General features: G+C 36.4%; 1 protein-coding gene across 11 annotated transcripts in view; it reads left to right on the top strand.

Moving 5' to 3' along the window:
• Nucleotides 1-17,164, top strand: part of AKT3 (AKT serine/threonine kinase 3) — a 428,671-nt gene that overhangs the window by 97,784 nt on the left and 313,723 nt on the right. For 4 of the 11 annotated variants that reach the window (XM_072647619.1, XM_072647616.1, XM_072647610.1 and 1 more), the window contains one exon: nt 6,592-6,653. The exons of 5 other annotated variants lie outside the window; for them this stretch is intronic. Coding sequence is in view for 2 of the 6 variants with exons in the window: in XM_072647608.1 (XP_072503709.1) it covers nt 3,920-3,933; nt 6,592-6,653 (76 nt within the window). In the remaining 4 variants the exon portion in view is untranslated. Of the gene's footprint in view, nt 1-3,760; nt 3,934-6,591; nt 6,654-17,164 lie in introns of those variants that run through there. 2 more of the 11 variants (XM_072647608.1, XM_072647615.1) reach the window with 1 other exon arrangement.

Raw genomic sequence — 17,164 nt, 5'->3', positions numbered from 1 at the left:
GATTTTCAAAATCCTTTTTGAGCTCTTCCATGGCCTGAGACCATTGCATATTTACTTTGGAGGCTATGGAAGCCTTGACTTTCTTAGAAGGTATGCATTGTTCTTCCTTATCTTAAAGGATGGAAGAAAAGACCTGTTCACTAAGAAAGTAACCTTCTATAGTCTTATTTTGGGCATTTTCCCAGCCAGTTATTTGATTTTTGAGGCCTCTGTCAGGACTAGGATATACTCTGGGGACCTATAAGTTCTCAGTTCCTCCACAGTGGCACAATCAAGGGTCTGCGCACTGGTCTGGGAGCTGCCAAAGCTTTTCTGTCCAGAATTTCCTCTCCACAACCACCTCCAGCACACCATATTCCAGGACAGTGCTTAGGGCTGAGGTTCAGATCAGCTGCTCAATTCCCTCAGGGGCTTTAGGCTGAGAGATCCACAAATCAACACTGCCACTGCTGCTGGTGCTGCCTCTTGGGGGCAGGACTAGGGGAGGACCCAGCTCCCTTGTCACCGAGGTAAAAAAAGAACTGACTTTTGAAGCTGCCTTTGGCGTTTGTGGGTTGACGGATCTGAGAATCACCACTGCTGCTGGGGATCCCAACCCCGAGGCCTGTTCCAGTCCTGTTCCTCCTCGTGCTGCTTGGCCATGGCTATGCTGTACTCTACTATGTGCCCTGTGTGATAGACCTTTCCTCTCGGCCTTCTAGTCTACCTTGGGCTGGAAATCTCTTGCATTGTCATTCTGTGGCTTCTGATGCTCTAGAATTTGTTGAGAGTCATTTTTTACAGGTATTTTATGGGCTGTGGGGGAAGAGCTAGAGTGTGTGTGTCTGTCTGCTCTGCCATCTTGGCTTCACCCCCTCAGTTCCTTTTTTTTAATAGAAAATAGATCTCATAATTGATAATTCTGGGAGTGTACCATTGGCTGTGTTTAAGCTCAGTGGTAGCAGTAATTGAATGAAATCTGTAAAATAAGGAAAGGGTCACATGGTTAAGAATTAAGAGTATTTGGTGAGGTTTACATGTTTTTAAGCTTGATAATTCAAATGAATTAATTGGTGGATGTCATGGTCTTCTTTGAAAACAAAGGGGCAAACACAAACTGTGAGTAGACTGAACTGCCTGAGTGGGGACCCAGGTAACCCAGCTCATCCTCTCCCTTCTGCCTCCATCTCCCCTTCCTTTGGGGTTTATTGGCTAGATGTCCTCTTCCCTCCCTCCCTCCTTTCCTTCCTTCCTTCCTTCCTTCCTTCTTTCCTTCCTTCCTTCCTTCCTTCCTTCCTTCCTTCCTTCCTTCCTTCCTTCCTTCCTTCCTTCCTTCCTTCCTTCCTTCCTTCCTTTTTTCCTCCCTCCCTCCTATAGTTTCTCTTTCCCTCCCAGTTTGATTTAGTTATTTTTTCTTTTGCTCATTAAAAGGGCATTGCCTGAAAAAGAGGAAGACTTTACCTTCCTCTAAGTGAATAAGTCAAAAGGCCAAGGTCTCCCATTGAGTCCTGGGCCATCTCCAGTCATCCTGATGAATATCTGGTCACTGGATCCAGATGGCTCAGGACGAGAAAGTGAGGCTGGTGACCTTGCACAGCCCTCCCTCACTCAAAACACAGTCAAGTGCAAGTCATGTCATCATTTTTCTGATGTCATGGTCTTCTTCAAAAACGAAAGACATAAACAATTGGTAGAACACATAGGAAAGATATTTATGAACAGTGTAATATTATTCAACTTTTACCTGTGTTAGGATGCCACTCCCCATTCTATACTAACTGACAATTTTGAGCCAGAAGAACTTAGAGGTCAGCAACTGTACATCTCACTTTTTAAAGGATGGTAACTTCTGTTGTGCAGTAAGGAAAAGATTGGCCTTTTTTGCAGTGGTTCAACCTGTAATACATATATGTGTGTGCGTGTGTATGTATGTGTATATATATAAATGGAAAACTTTAGTGTAGGGGAACTTTTACCATTAAAAAAGTAAATAATCAGTGGCATATTTTTAAACATAAATAATTTGGAGTCAGAGAACCTGGTTTCAAAGTCTGATTTTCCCATCTACTAGTTATATGCCCTCAGTCAAGTCAATTAGTCTCCAAAGTTCAGTGTCCTCATCAAAACATGGAATGCACTTGACTAATGTTAGTTTCTTATGGAAATGTTAAAAAAGAAAGAAAATGAAGATGGAGTACATCTGCAAAGTGAAAGACTTCCTGAAATTGTTAATACTTAATGAAAGAGCATAGTATTAGAGTTGACAGATTTTAAGGAGTTATTTTACTACTTTCTTCAAGCTGGTTGATCTTGGGTGTATCGCTTTCCTCTTATATAAAATGAACTAGATGAGTGCTTAGAGTCTTATCCAGCTCCCCAAACTATAATTCTCTGATACTAAGAAGTCAAGCAAACAAATCAATAAAAATTATTAAGTGCCTACTATGTTCCAGGCACTGTGGTAAGTGCCAAAGGATGAAGATGATGATGATAGTTAGCATTTATATTGCTCATCAAAGCTTCCAAATTGTTTTACAAATATTATCTCATGTGATTCTCACAACAACCCTTGGAGGTAGATCATACTATTATTCCCATTTTATAGATTAGTAAACTGAGACAGAGGTTAAGTAACTTGCCCAGGGTCACATAGGTAGTAGTTAGTCTCTGAGGCCAAATTTGAACTCAGTCTTTCCTGACTCCAAGTCCACTGAGCCACCTTGCTGCCAAAAAGTAGTCTCTGCTCTCAGGGAACTCACAGTGCAATGGAGAGACATGTAAAGAACTATGTACAAGGAAGATGTAGACAAGATAAGTTGGAGATAATCTCAGAGGGAAGGCATTAACTGGAAGATTGGGAAAAGGTTCTTACAGAAGGTGAAACTCAAGCTGAAACTTGAAGGAAGCCAAAGAAGCTAGAGGGGGAAATGAAGAGGGAGAGAGTTTTAGGCATGGAAGACAGCCACTGAAAATGGCCAGAGTTGGGAAATGGGAATTTTATGCTGAGGGATAGCAAGGAGGCCAGTGTCACTGGATCATAGATTATGTGAATGGGGAGTAAGATTTGTGAAGACTAAGAAGAGACCAGGTTATGAAGGTCTTTAAAAACTAACCAGAAAGTTTTATATTTGCTTCTGGAGGCAATAAAGAGTCACAGGAATTTATTGTATAGAGGGGTGGCATGGTCAGACATACTTTAAGTAGATCAGTTGGACAGTTATGTAGAAGGTATACTCCCAAGGTACTGTGAAGTGGGATGGATCCTAAAATGTAAAGAGAAGACACAAAGGTAAAAGATTCTTCATAGTCGTGTGTGAACTAAGTGGCTTAATAAATATTTTAAAAATAAGTATTTGTCAAAAAAAGTTCTTTTTTACATAATGTGTCCTTAAAAATGTCTTATTTAAGAAGCCATCATGAGGCAGAGATAGGTAGTATAGCATGTGCCAGGCAAGTCTAATCACTAGCAGTTCTGTCTAGATGACTACCTCCTCTCATACTCCTGTGAAGATTGCCAAAGACCTGAACCCAAGAGCTTTGAGAATAACATCACTCCTCCTCGCCAGCCTCTTTACCACTTATCACTGTCCTTACTTGCAGCCTGGCCTCTGCAGTCATCACTGAAGGGAGCAGTAATCAAGAGAGGGGGCCCACCTTGCTTCCTATCACTAATGCCAGCTTTTCATCAATTGAATCAAACAGCTCTGAGAGTGGTATCTTTCCTGCTCTCTCTTCTCCCCCACCACCAACCTGCCAACCATTTGTCCTGCTTTTCACCAAGGCCCTGAAGGTACCATCCTGGGAATCAACTGTTGGCAGAGATAAGACCTGGTGACCTCTTCAGTGGGGATGCTGTAGCCATAGCTACTGAAGACCCTGAAGAGAAAATTCTTACCAGTGAAGACCTTAGCACTGTTGAATGATTCAGCATCAGAAATGAATGGTTTTGTCAGTGTAAGTAACATTAAAGAAGGTATATTACCACCTATTTGCTGCTGCCCACTAAGGACCAAGGGATTTTTCCATCTGACTTGTAGCTGAAATCTATACAAGTTAGCTCTTATTAGGTTGCAACTTTTCTTGAGAGCAGGATTTGTCTTTTCTTTTAGTATATCCCAATGCTCAGCACATTGTAAGTGCTTAATAAATATCCATTCATTCATTTAATCCATTTCATTTATTCATTCATTCATTGTACCTCAGTAATCAAAAAGGGTATCTGAATGAAGAGATCCAGAATCTACATTTATGCCTATAAGGAACAGTACTTAAGATTAATAATTTTAAAAGTCTTTAGGTTAGTCATGGTCTCTCAAAATAGGATAGTGCAGAAGGAGCATTTGAAAATGAAGAAATGAATTAAAGTGGCAAAAGATACCAATGATGGCATAGTGGTATAGGGATTTGTAAGCATTCCTTCCCCAAAACAAAACCACCGATGAAATAGGTGAAACAAGTGCTTTGCCTGGGCTTACAAAATGACTCACTGATGAAAAGGGGAATCCAACTTCAGTCTTGTGCTCCTAAGAGAAGATGAAGCAGGTACTGATTTGAAAAAAGTAGAAAATGTTTTAAATGATGCTAAAAAGTCAAAGGACAATCCATAGTGATAAAAAGAGACTCATTAAGTATTGGGGATACATAAAGCAAAGTAAACCTTGCACTCCGAGAGCTTACACTCTAAAAGGGGAAGACAGCAAATATAGGGGAGCCTTGGCCAGAAAAAGGTGTCTGGAGGTCACAGGGATGGTTGGTGGAGTTATATGGTTAAATAATTGACAAATCTTTTCCAGGATACTTTTGATAGAGTAAAGGTAAACATGGTGCTAAGACTGACAGAGAATATCTTGGTAGTTCTTGGGGCACATAGACCTTTTAAATTCTCACCACGGTCCCAGAGTGGTAGTTAAATGCCTTGTTGGAGAAGAAAGGTAGAGTATAGTGGTTTTTGTATAAGGATGACAGAAATGTTCCAGAAATGTCAGTTATTCATTATAGTGATCAGTTTAAGACATTAAGAAAGCAATTTATTTTCATCGCAATGCCTTAGGAGTAAATATGAATAACAGTTTTACAATATTTCTCTAGTAATAGACAGTGAGTACTGGATTAGCAATCAGAAAATCTTGGTTCTAGTTTTGGCAAGTCCCTGAAATTTTCTTACCTTAATGGGATGTGGATAATTATGCCTGTCTGTAAGATAGCATTTTTTGGTGAATATCAAATGAAAAAAATATTAAAAATTGCTTTGAAGAAAAACAAAGCAGTATACAAAGGTACTTCAGTGCTTCATGGTATGGGTACTTAATCCACTAATGCTTATTACAACTCCTCGATTCTTTGTGAATTACTGTAGCCAAAAAACCAAATACAAAGTGGTGTTCCCTTGGTGTCCAAACTTCTTGTATCTTCAGATTTAACTCAGCTGCTCTTTGGAGAACAGGCATTTGAAGCCTTTCTAGCTTGGTAGGCCTTGCCAGAATTTATATGATCTGCATTGATATAGGCTTTAAGAAATTTCTGGAGTCAAATCTGTGCTTTGATGAGGCATTGAACAGTTTCATTTGAAACAGTCAGTTTCGTTGTTTGAAGAGTAAATTTTCTGTTCCAGAAAAAAAGGGATTCTTCAGAGTTCCTCCGCTGCTATTCTGAGTAACTGAATTCTTGTAATTTTTATTAGCAGTATTATATTACAAATGGTGGTTAAAATGCAAAGATCTGATAAATATGAGTGTATTTAATGTGTTTTGGGGGCATCATTTTCACAGAAGACAGTGTCTAGCAGACCATTGTATCAATCTGAACCTGCCAGGGATAGATGCACTAAGGTATCCCAGTCTAGTTCCCCTAACGGAGAAAAAAAAAGTTGGCAGAAATAGTGGGAAGCAAAGATTTTAGCAGTGGTGAGTGGTGAAATGAATCGCAGGTGATGTGAATGAAAGTAGGCAAGAGTTGATTGAGGGGCCACTAATATTCTTCCTATCATTTTTTTCTGGGTCTGTGTTCAACAGTTAGTGAAATAAGAATTAAAGCAGTTCTAGTTTTATAACTGCAATTCTGAATTACTTTTTGCACTAACTCATCTATAAGCCTGTCCTCCTCCTTTCCACATGATATTATTTTTATTTTCAACATCTTTGTCAGATATCTACATTTATTATTATTATTACTAAGATTGATGACAGCGACATTTGGAATTATGGCAATAATCCTTTTTCATCCAAAGGCTGTTATTTCATAACAAGAATTTTCTTTGTAGCGTAATAGTATGTATTTCAGTGTCCTATACATTTAGATTGATTTTGGTGATGAATAGAGCCCAGGAAAGCAGCAGCATCCTTGAGGTTTTATTGACCAATAGAATTAAGATTTTGTTTATGGAGCTTCTAAGTTTCTTTTCAAGAGTTTTGAGTTTTCTGCTATTAATTGGACAGCCTTTCAGATAATGAAACTTAAAAGAAATTTAGCTTTGCATTTCTAATTTCTAGACTCAGATTTTGCTTTCTAAGCAAATTAGTAGATTAGGGCTTCCAAAATTATCCTTTCTAGATCTATTAAGAATCCCATATTCTGTTACTTTTGGCAATAATTGTCTCCACATTTACTTTATAGAGTCCTCTTTGGTGGAGCCCACAGGAGGAGAGGAAGCACAAGATTCATAAGATGGCGGGCGGGTGAGTGACTGAGAATCTGGACTGGGACTTGAAAAACTAAGCAGTCAGTCATTGCTTCATAGCAACAGAAAAAGCATTTGAAGAATAAATGTGGTTATCTTTTAGGTGACTGGGTATGGTACATAAAGATAGGGAAAAGGCTTGATGCTTTTTATCCTAGGGTTCAACTATTAGAGCATTTGAACCACAGTGTTATCTACATTTTCACTCTAATTTAACAGTTGATTGGTGATATGGGAGAAAAAATAATAAATATTAGAGTAGTCTTCTATATGTTTGGTGATAGTGATAAAGTAATATTAGTAAATGAGAAGTTGTCAGAGAATGAACAAAGTTAAGGTGTATATTTTAATGACAATTTGGGGTTTTTTATTTTAAGGAAATACAAATTCTGGCGGTATATGCCAGTTTAGTACCTGGACAAAAGGACCCATAAGTCCTGCTTAAAGCACCATATGCTACAAAGAAAGTTATAAAAATCAAAGACACAAATTGATCCTGATAGATATTACAGTAGCATAAAAATAATAACAAATTCTGTGATTCAGAAGAGAAAAAATAAAACAAATTGTAAATAAATAGATTTACTGTAATTAATATAACAACAATGAAAAAAATAGCAAAGCCACCCAATGATAATGTGATGAGAGTGTATTGTGGGAAAGAAGTGGATAAAATGTGATAATTAGTATAAATATGGAAACTAACTATGGAATATTTAAAAAGTATTGAAAGTGGGAACTACAGAATTATAGCCAACTTAAAAATGAATCAGTTCTTTAAGAAGTGGTTTCCATACTTTCCATGTTTGAGGATCTCTTTATTTTCTAATGGAAATAGATTTTTTTAAAAAAAATAAAGTTAAGTGTTGTCTTTTCCCTACTCACAATCATTTATGGATATATATATATCTCCCATTTCATTGGACTCTCCTGTAACAACGAAAATCTACTGAGCAAAACCAACCAGCATAGCAACTATTTCTCATAGTATACGCAAAATTTCACAGCTAAAGACCTCCAGTTTAAAAGGAAGGAAATGCATTTTGTCATTGGTTTTCTAAGATTTCTGTTTGACTTCCTTTTATTGTTCTTTGCCTTTACATTTTTCTACCCATTTTTGTACGTTGTTCTCTTGACTCTACTTATTTGACTTCATCAGTTTATACAAGTATTTCCATTTATCTATGAGTTCTTTGTATTATCACAGTTTGGCCAGTCATTCCCCAATCAATAGGCACCAGATTTTTCTCCTATTTTCTTGCTACCACAAAAAATAATGCTATTAACATTTTGCATGTGGAGTCTTCCTTTCTGACTTTGACCTCGTTAAGGGTATGTGCCCAATAATAGAATCATAAGGTTAAAGATTATTTAGTTACTTTTAGTTTAGTTACTTTAATATTTCAAGTAACTTTCCAGGATAGTTGTATCAGTTCACAGTTTTAACAATAGTGTATTAATATGTCATGTCTTTCCACAAAGCACTCCAACAATATTTCTGTCTTTTATCTTCATTGCTCATTTTATGGCTATGAAGTGAAATATCAAAATATTGATAGTTTGCAATTCTTTTGAAAATAACTTGTATTTATATCCTTTAAGCATGTATCCCATTAAGGAATGACTTTTGGTCCTGTTAATATATTTGTGACATTGTCATGTTTTGTTCTTTATCAGAAATATTGGATAAAAGTATTTCCTCCATTTTACAGTTTCATTCTAATTGCATTATTTTTGCTCATGCAAAAGCATTTAAATTTTATATAACCTAAATTGTTGGTTTTATCTTTTATTTCATTAAAATTTTCTCTATAACCACCATTGTGAAAGTATTCTGCTTTGTTAATTTTATTTTTATTTGACCTATTATATTTTGCTTGTGTATCTGTTTGAATTTATTATAACATATTGGGTAAGATGCTGGTCTAAATCTAATTTCTGCCAAAGTGTTTTCCATTTTTCCCAGTCCTCATTGCCTAATAGAGAGTTCTCTCCATAGGAATTTGCGTTCTTGGATAACTGAACAGTGATTAAATATGCAAATTTGAAACACAAAACACAAAGCAACTTGTGATTATTTTGCAGACTTGCTTATCTTTTCTACTGGTCTCTTTGTAATGAGCGCCAAATAGTTTTATTTATCACTATTTTGTAATAATTAGAGCTCTGGATGTGCTGTATCTCCTTCTTTCATATTCTTTGTCATTATTTGCCTTGAGATTCTAGACTTCTAAATGAATTTTGTTATTGCTTGATCTAGTTCCATGAGATAGTAACCCTTTGGCAGTTTAATTGGGATACCAGTAAATCAGAATTGACTTAGACAGTGTAATTTTAATTATATTGGTACTGCCTGACCAAGAACCATGATTATCCTTCAGATTATTTAGATCATGTTATTTTTTTGAAGAATGTTTTGACATCATTATTTATATAATTCTTGAATGTATCTTGGTATGTTGATTCCCAAAGTGAATTTCAGTACTTATTTGAATGAGATTTCTCTATTACTTCTTTTTGCTTTAAAAGATTTCTATTTAGAAATGCTGATGATTTTTGTAGGTTTTATTATGTATTTTGATGTTTTATTACAATTATTAATTATCTCGATTGGTTTCTCTGCTATTATGTATGGGGAGGTAGGCTAGTCTTCTACATCAACCATCATGCCATCTACAAATAGTTATAATTTTGTTTTCTCTGCCAGCTTATGCCCTTAATTTATTTTTCTTGTCTTTTTGCTTTAAGTAGTTGAGAAGAATGATAGCTTGCATCCTCTCAACTCTGTGAGGGAGGTAGTGTTATTCTTCCCATTTTATAGATGGAGACTCAGTTAAAGAGAAGTTAAAAGTCATTTGCCCCAGGATCAAACAGCTAGGAAATGGCCAAAGTAGAATTCAAATTCAGGTCTTCCTGACTTCTAATCCTGTGTTTTGTCTACTGGGCTACCTAGGTTTTATTTCCACATTTTTGGGGGAAGCTTACAATATTTCTACATTGTAAATAATTCTGCTCTTGGTTTTACATGTGTACTTTTTATTGTACTAAAAATGGGCCCTTTCATGTCTGTGCTTTTAAAGATTTAGTATAAATGACTATCGTATTCTATCAGCTTTTCATATAGTAGTTCCTGTTGTTTTGTTACGTATATCTTTAATTAGGCAAATTATTTTCCTAGTGTCATTCCATCTTTACTTCCATAGCATAGCTTCATGTTAATCATGGGGAATATTTCTAATCCTGTAGTAATTTCTGTTAACTGCTATATAACCAAGAGGCCCCAGGACTCTACCAGACCCTGCTCTGACCATCATATTGGCTAGACACAAGGATTGCCCTGTTACTTTTACTTCTTCCTTGTTACCAGTCTAGGATCAAAGATCCTCTAGATTAGAACTTCCAAATACTGAGGGAGTTATTCTACTTAATACTGGATGAAGCCTCAGGCAAGACTTCAAACTTGCTATCTACTCATCTGCTGCTGTAGGTATAACAACCAATTGCTCTGTGGCTCACCTCAGAATCTCTATGATTCATATTTCTGTGAGGTATAGGCCAAAGCTCAAGTCATTCATTATTCGTGGAAGACCTGTTCTGTTGGTTACAGGCTACTCTTTCCATCAGGCCTATTCTTCTCATGCTTTCTTTTCATCTTTGTAGTCTTAGAAATCAGGCTTCCCCCAAAGCCTGCATATCTGTTTACTATTTTCAGCACTAGATTTATCTTCACCAATGACTAACACATTTAATTTAGAGATGTTTCTTTCTCTTTACTCACACTTTCAGACTCTTCTACAACCATCAGTCAGTAACCTTTTCTCCTCCGAGGTTCATTTCAGATGGGGTATGTGTAACCCTGTGGAGATTTTGGTGACTGCTCTGTATTAACACCTAGGTCATTTTTCTTCCTTTATCAAGAAGCTTCTTACATGGCTCATAGTTTTCTTTTCTCCACCTCATACTCTTAGGGGAATTCAGTTTGATGTCCCCTCAAATTCTCATCTTCCAGTTCATCAACCTCTCCACCATAAGCTACTCCTAGTTACACCGGGATAGTTATACCCTTGCTTTTAACACACAATTGTTTTATCTCCACAGTATATAATTTTGATATTTTTTTCTGACTATAGTGTCATCCTTTTGCCTCTCCTCTGTTTTACCCACTTTAAACCTCTTCTCAGTCCTCAATGTAATAAATATGAGTACTGGATTTTGACAAAAGCCTTTCCATTATCTATAGATATTAAGTGATTAAATGGAACAAGGGTGTTTTGTGTCTGGGAGGTAACAGTAGTAGTGGTTATGACATAATAGTTAGGAGCTTGAGCTGATGGAGTTGAGGAAAAAACACATAACTCCTCAGTCTACCTCGAAAGCTACAGGTAAATATTTCATGCTAGCTCAGGGAGAGTAAGTAAGAGCATACATATAGAATGGTGCCTCAACTTCTTTTGTTGAAAGGCCATCTTTTTTTCCCCCCATTGATTATTAATCTCCTACATGTTGGTTAGTCCTGTTCTCTTAGCATGTTGTTTAGAGGTATATCCTAATCTCCTTTGTTTTGTTTTGAATATTCTGTCTCTGATTTCTTATATACAGAGAATAGCTGTGGGCTATTAGATATTGAAATTCTGAAACTTAACTTGCACATGCTTTGGGGCTTCAAGTCTACAGATTCTTAGTAGATGATCCATGGGGTCTGTTGATAAGTGCATTTTCTCTGTTTTTAAAACGAGTAGGCAATTTTCTTAAATATTGCAGTGTGATATTTGACCTTTTTAATTCATTTGAATTCACATTTAAATTATCTCTGTGCATTCTTTTGTCCCATATGAGACATTCCTTTTCCCATCTTGATGGTTTTAAACTGGCTTTTCCCCATGACCAGAATGTTCTATCTCCTGAAATCCCAAATCCCTTGAAGTTTGAACTCAAGTACCACCTCCTTAAAGAAGCATTTTCTGATTCTGTCAGTTGTTTTTGCCCCCTCTAAAAAACCAATCTTTTGAATTTATTTTGTATTTATCTTGCTTTCCTATACCTGGAGTAGAATAAAAGTCATTTATTTCACTTTCAAATTTGTTGTCTTTTTCTATATTGTCAGATTTTATTCTGTATTTTTAAGTTCAAATTTAGAGAAATTTTTTTTAGAGAAATTCATTTTTTTCTGTCTGTCTTTGACTTGTTCATTTCATTTTGACATGCTTTGATTTCTGTCATAATTGACATCCTAATTTCTCTGAAAAAATTTTTGAATTTTACAGAATTTCTTGTATTATTTCTGCTCTATTATTTCTGACAAACTTATAGCATTTGTTTTTTGAATTTGGAGTTTTCCATTAACTTTCCTTAAGAGCGTAATATTTGTTATCTTTTCTTTATGTTGCAACTTTGATTACTATACATTTGGGATGTTTCTTTTAGTTTTGAGGTCTTGGGAAAGGCATTGCTTCTGAAAACAATTTACATCACTATCTTACAAATCACATTACACTATTTTGGATGTCATAACATTTCTTAAATACATACATGCTAGTTAGTGTAGTATTATTGTATATTGAGTTAGAAAAAACACAATTATAAAAAGTTACTATGGGTTCAATAATTGTATTAGTCATACTAGCACTTGCACACATTTGAAAAAATAATAATGCATATTTTTGGGACATATTTAACTTAATCTTTAGAAGAGATATTGTTTTTATTTGTAAGTCTGGATTTATATAAAATTATAAAGAAGATTTTTTTTTTTTAGCATCCTCTCCTCTTTTTAAGGCCTTCCCCCTCCCCCCCCATTCAAGTGTTCCCTAGCCTTGGGTGGGCCAAATGACCTTACATCATAATGTGTATGTAAAACACATTTTATAGGAGTTACCTTTGGTACCTGCCTGTTGGACCTTTCTAGGCTAAGTATGTTCCTGCCAGAATTTAAATATCCCTTGTGTTAGACTAGATCTTTAGGGATGACTAGATCTGATGAAGAATTTACTATTAATAAAGGATAATTTTAATTTGTTATATTTCCCAGAGATAGCTGTATTTTTATCTGATTCCTGGAAACCAACCTTCGTTTCTTCCATGTGAATCGATGACATAATAAGTACTGTGCTAATGTAGCATAGGATATAGATTCACTCTCACTGCTTGGGAGGTGGCTGATTACCTCTTTCTTCAGGGTTCTAGGAGTAACCTTGAAGGTTGGGGAGGATTTCTAGTACTTTTGCTCATGAACTCCAATGTGTGTTTTGTAATGTCATCTGCCAGACTGGTATCTTCCCAAGATCGATTACGAGTTAATTAGCTTTTATCAAAGAATATTTACCAAGAAGATATATAACTAGGATCAAAGTACAAAATCCTCCCAAAAAATCTGGGAAAGCAAACTTGTAGGTCCTAGTTGATTGGAATTCCTTTTCTTCTTTTGTGGAGGGACTTAGGGACTTCCCTTTCATATGTCTAGTTTGATCTCTTTCAGTTTCCATCTAAATGCATTGTTTCTAACTGGTCCATGCTGAAGAATGGGAGACAAGGAAGTTAAGAAACTCTAGGAGTCCCCTATACCTCTTACAGGAAGGATAGTCCATATCCTCATAGAGTTCAGAATTTTTTCCTACAATCTCCTCTTAATACTTAGTAGACCAAGAGGTCAACCTAATTTTTTCAACCAGTCTTAGTACATTTCCTCTGCTTACACTTTTGATCATTGATTCACTAGAAGTTCCTAGGAATTGTTCACTCCTAGTATACACAGTTGGTTGACTATATAACACAATCAAAGACCTTTTTTGTAACTGAATAAAAGTGGTAAGGTATGGTTCGTCTTTTTAGTTACTGTTGAAGTAGGGATGATTGTAGAACTCTGGGCCTTTAGTGTTCAGTTGGGTAGGATATACTCCCCCTCCTCTCTGAAACTGGAATAGTGGGAGGAAATCAGGTTGGAGTCTTTAGGTTATACCTCTCATATAATAGTAGGTTATCTTTACTGGTAGAGACTGATCATTCTTTCTGGCACCTACAGCTCTGATAAAGTATAACAGAAGTGGGTGTTTTCTTTTGGGGAATGATTAAAATGTCTATCCCAGTAACAACTATAAAGTTAAGTTATTATTTACTTGTGAATTTAGCATATTGATGGTACTGGAATCTGTTTTCTTGTTAATACTCATTAGAAAGTAAGGACTGTAGATTATGGGAGAAGTACAAAGTTTGGGAATTATTCAGTAGTGTACAATTTTCTTTCTGTTAACATTTACGAAAATGCCGTAAATGTTTATCAGTCTTATACTTGGAAAAGTCACTAAGAGAATTCATAAGTCCTTTGCATATTATGATATTAAACACAGACTCTTTCAAATACACTTATTCTCATGGGTACAAATAAGCTACTTCAGTAACATTCAGACACACAACAAATAAAGTGTTAATCACCTCTCGCACACATGTGACTACCATATTTACCTTTTCCACAGTGTTACTTGCTCAGGAGGCGGGCAGCTAGGTGGTGCAGTGAATAGAGCACCAGTGTAGGAGTCAGGAGAAGCCGAGTTCCAATCTTACCTCAGACACTTGACACTCACTAGTTGTGTGACCTTGGGCAAGTCACTTAACTCCAGTTGCCTCATCCTGGGTCATCTCCAGTCATCCTGATGAATATCTGGTCACTGGATTCAGATGACTCTGGAGGAGAATTAAGACTGGTGACCCATGCAGCCCTCCCTCACTCAAAACAAAGTCAGGTGCAAGTCATGTCATTATTTCTCTGTTGGCATGGTCTTCTTTGGCAATGAAGGATGAACACACTTGCTCAGGAAGACTTCCTAGCTCCTTTTCTCTTAACTAGTTTGCCTTTCTGTTCAACTCCTCTGTGGAAGCAGTCAGGACACTTTCTGGGTGGTAGCTAAAAAACAAAATGATATTAACAGCTATATTTATTTCATTTCAACTCAGAAATAATGTATTCTCTCCTTCCTTTTCCTTTCCCTAATAGGTGGACTTACCTATGCTAGGATTGTTGCATTTGAAGGATAAAAAAATGAATGATATCTAATGCAGAAATAGATACAAGATGGGAATTTATTGGTATTGTGACTGATTGTCACATAAAACTTTCTGTTCTGTTCAAGATATGCTGGAGTCTGAGAGGCTGTTTTAGAGTTAACAGCAAGATTGGCCAGCAGTGCATGAAAGAGGCAAAATATTTTATGGATGATTTTTCTGTGGCTCGTTAGATAGTTTTAGTTAAACTTAATTTCTCTTTTTAAAAAAAAATTAAATAACTTATTAATAGTTTCTACCCACCCCCAACATGCCTGGAATATTTGTATCTATATTATTGCATGAGAATCTTAATATTCTTTTTCTTGAGGTACATGTAATTTATCTTCACATGGAGTTCCATGGTATAACACATGTAAATAGAAATTATATCTATCTTAGCTTCTTCTCGTGATAACAGGTAGGTATGTCATAAATTTTATTTTTTCCATATGTTAAGTTTCTTCACTATCTAATATTTTACTCTAATTGTATAGATTTGTAATTTTCTTCTGTTATTTGGATTCTGATGTTGGAATCTTACTAGCTCTACTCTGAAATATTACCTTGTCTGTCTAACTTGAGGAACACTTATTATCCTTTTACTTTTAGCCCTCATCTCTGCTTGTAGGAATAGTTTTGTCATTTCTACCCCAACAGTAGCTTTTGAATCTATCCCCTTTACTCCACTCAAACTGCCACTCCACTAGTGAAGCACAGTCCCTGGTACATAATGGATGCTTAATAAATATTGATTGTTGAAGTCTGATACTTTTTGCCAGGGCTGTTGGAATAGCCTCATAATTATAGGCTTCCTTACTCCTTTTTTCCCCACTCTAATATATCCTTCTCACAGCTACCAAAGGAATTTTTGAAAAGAACACTATTACTTTTTGCATCTGCTGCCCTGCCTGATTTCAGTTCCACAGAACAAGATACCTCTGCACCTTTGGTGTCCTATCTGTTCTCTCCCCCACCTCTTCTGGTCTCTTTTTGTGTATTGTCTCCTCCTTTAGACTGTAAACTTGAGGTGGAGGAACTGTTTTTCTTTTTATTAATTGTATCCCCAGCAGTTAGCACAGTGCCTGGCACATAGGAGGCGCTTCATAAAATATTGAGTTTATTGGACTGATCTGAGTTTCATGCAGGAAAGACCAAATGGATGAAAAATGTTGCTCAAATTTTAACATACATCTGAACAGACATCCTACAGAGCCTATCCAACTATGTGTGTGAACTGAGCTCAGATTCAAAAAGAAGGAAGAGAAAGGCTAAAATATCTTTGGGAAAAGCATAAAACATTTATACTGACTCCAAAGCTTCGCATATAACAGCAAAGGTGTATCATTTCAGTACATGTGTTGCTCTGTGACAGCAAGACTGAACACCATTGCTGTTAGAACTAAAGAGAAATATGACAAATGCAGTGGAAACATAAATGGAGAGTGTGAGCAAGCAGTGTGTAATCAGCAAACAGTCCCAAAGATCAGAAGTAAAGGATATTGTCAGAATGTTTTATAGTGTAAAGAGATGAGCTGGTGACAGCTTTTGGGAGGATATGGACCAGAGGTCCACAGAAGGAGCACTCATGGGTGGATTGTGATTTCCATAGCAGGGAACTCTGGAATCAAAAAGATCACAGATCCATTTGAGTAATTAATACAGATCTGACTATCATTCCTTTATTCAGTAATCATCACTGCTTTCCTGTTACTTTTAGGATAATGTAGAAAATCTTCTTTGGCATCTGAAGTCCTTGACTACTTTTCCATCCTTATTACATATATACCATGTATGCCATATCCTGCAGCATATCTTCCCAGCGTTCCTCATATCCCTGTTTCCGGTATTTGCCTTTGCACTGACGTGAGATGTACCCTACTGTCCCTCTGCCTAAAACCTCAGCTTAAATGTCAACTTTTCATGATGCCTTTTTTGATCTTTCACTTTTTACTCACTTTGTGTTTGCCTCTACATAGGCATTCATGTGTGATCTCCTAATACGAGTATGTGTGCATGTGTGCGCATATGTTCCTAATGAGCAAGGGATTATTTTGGTTTTGTCTTTGGATCCCAAGTTCTTAGCACTTAATAAATATTTATTTGTTTGATTATATATACGATGTCCCTGACTTAGCAACATCCTAGTGTTAAATCACAGCTCTTATCTTTCCCTTCTTCCTAGATTACCAGAGCTTCTGGTACTCCTGGTATGAGAGTCATTATTAAAAATGCTTAAAGCTTTCAGAGACTTCATGGATTCAACAACAGAGGAAAGGAAGATGAATGAAGAGGGGGAATAGCTTAAAGATCTGATAAGACTCAGGCATTAAGCATTTCATGTGCCAGGCACTGTACTAAGTAAGCACCGTGGATACTGAGAAAGGCAAAAGACATTGCTTACTTTCCAGGAGCTTACAATCTAATGGAGGTGACAACAAAGAAACAACCATGTAAGAACAAGCTATTTGCAGG

This window comes from Notamacropus eugenii, chromosome 2 (genome assembly GCF_028372415.1).
Source record: "Notamacropus eugenii isolate mMacEug1 chromosome 2, mMacEug1.pri_v2, whole genome shotgun sequence".
Taxonomy (NCBI): domain Eukaryota; kingdom Metazoa; phylum Chordata; class Mammalia; order Diprotodontia; family Macropodidae; genus Notamacropus; species Notamacropus eugenii.
Note: the sequence above shows the minus strand (reverse complement) of the source record. Positions and strands in the feature narration are given on the sequence as shown.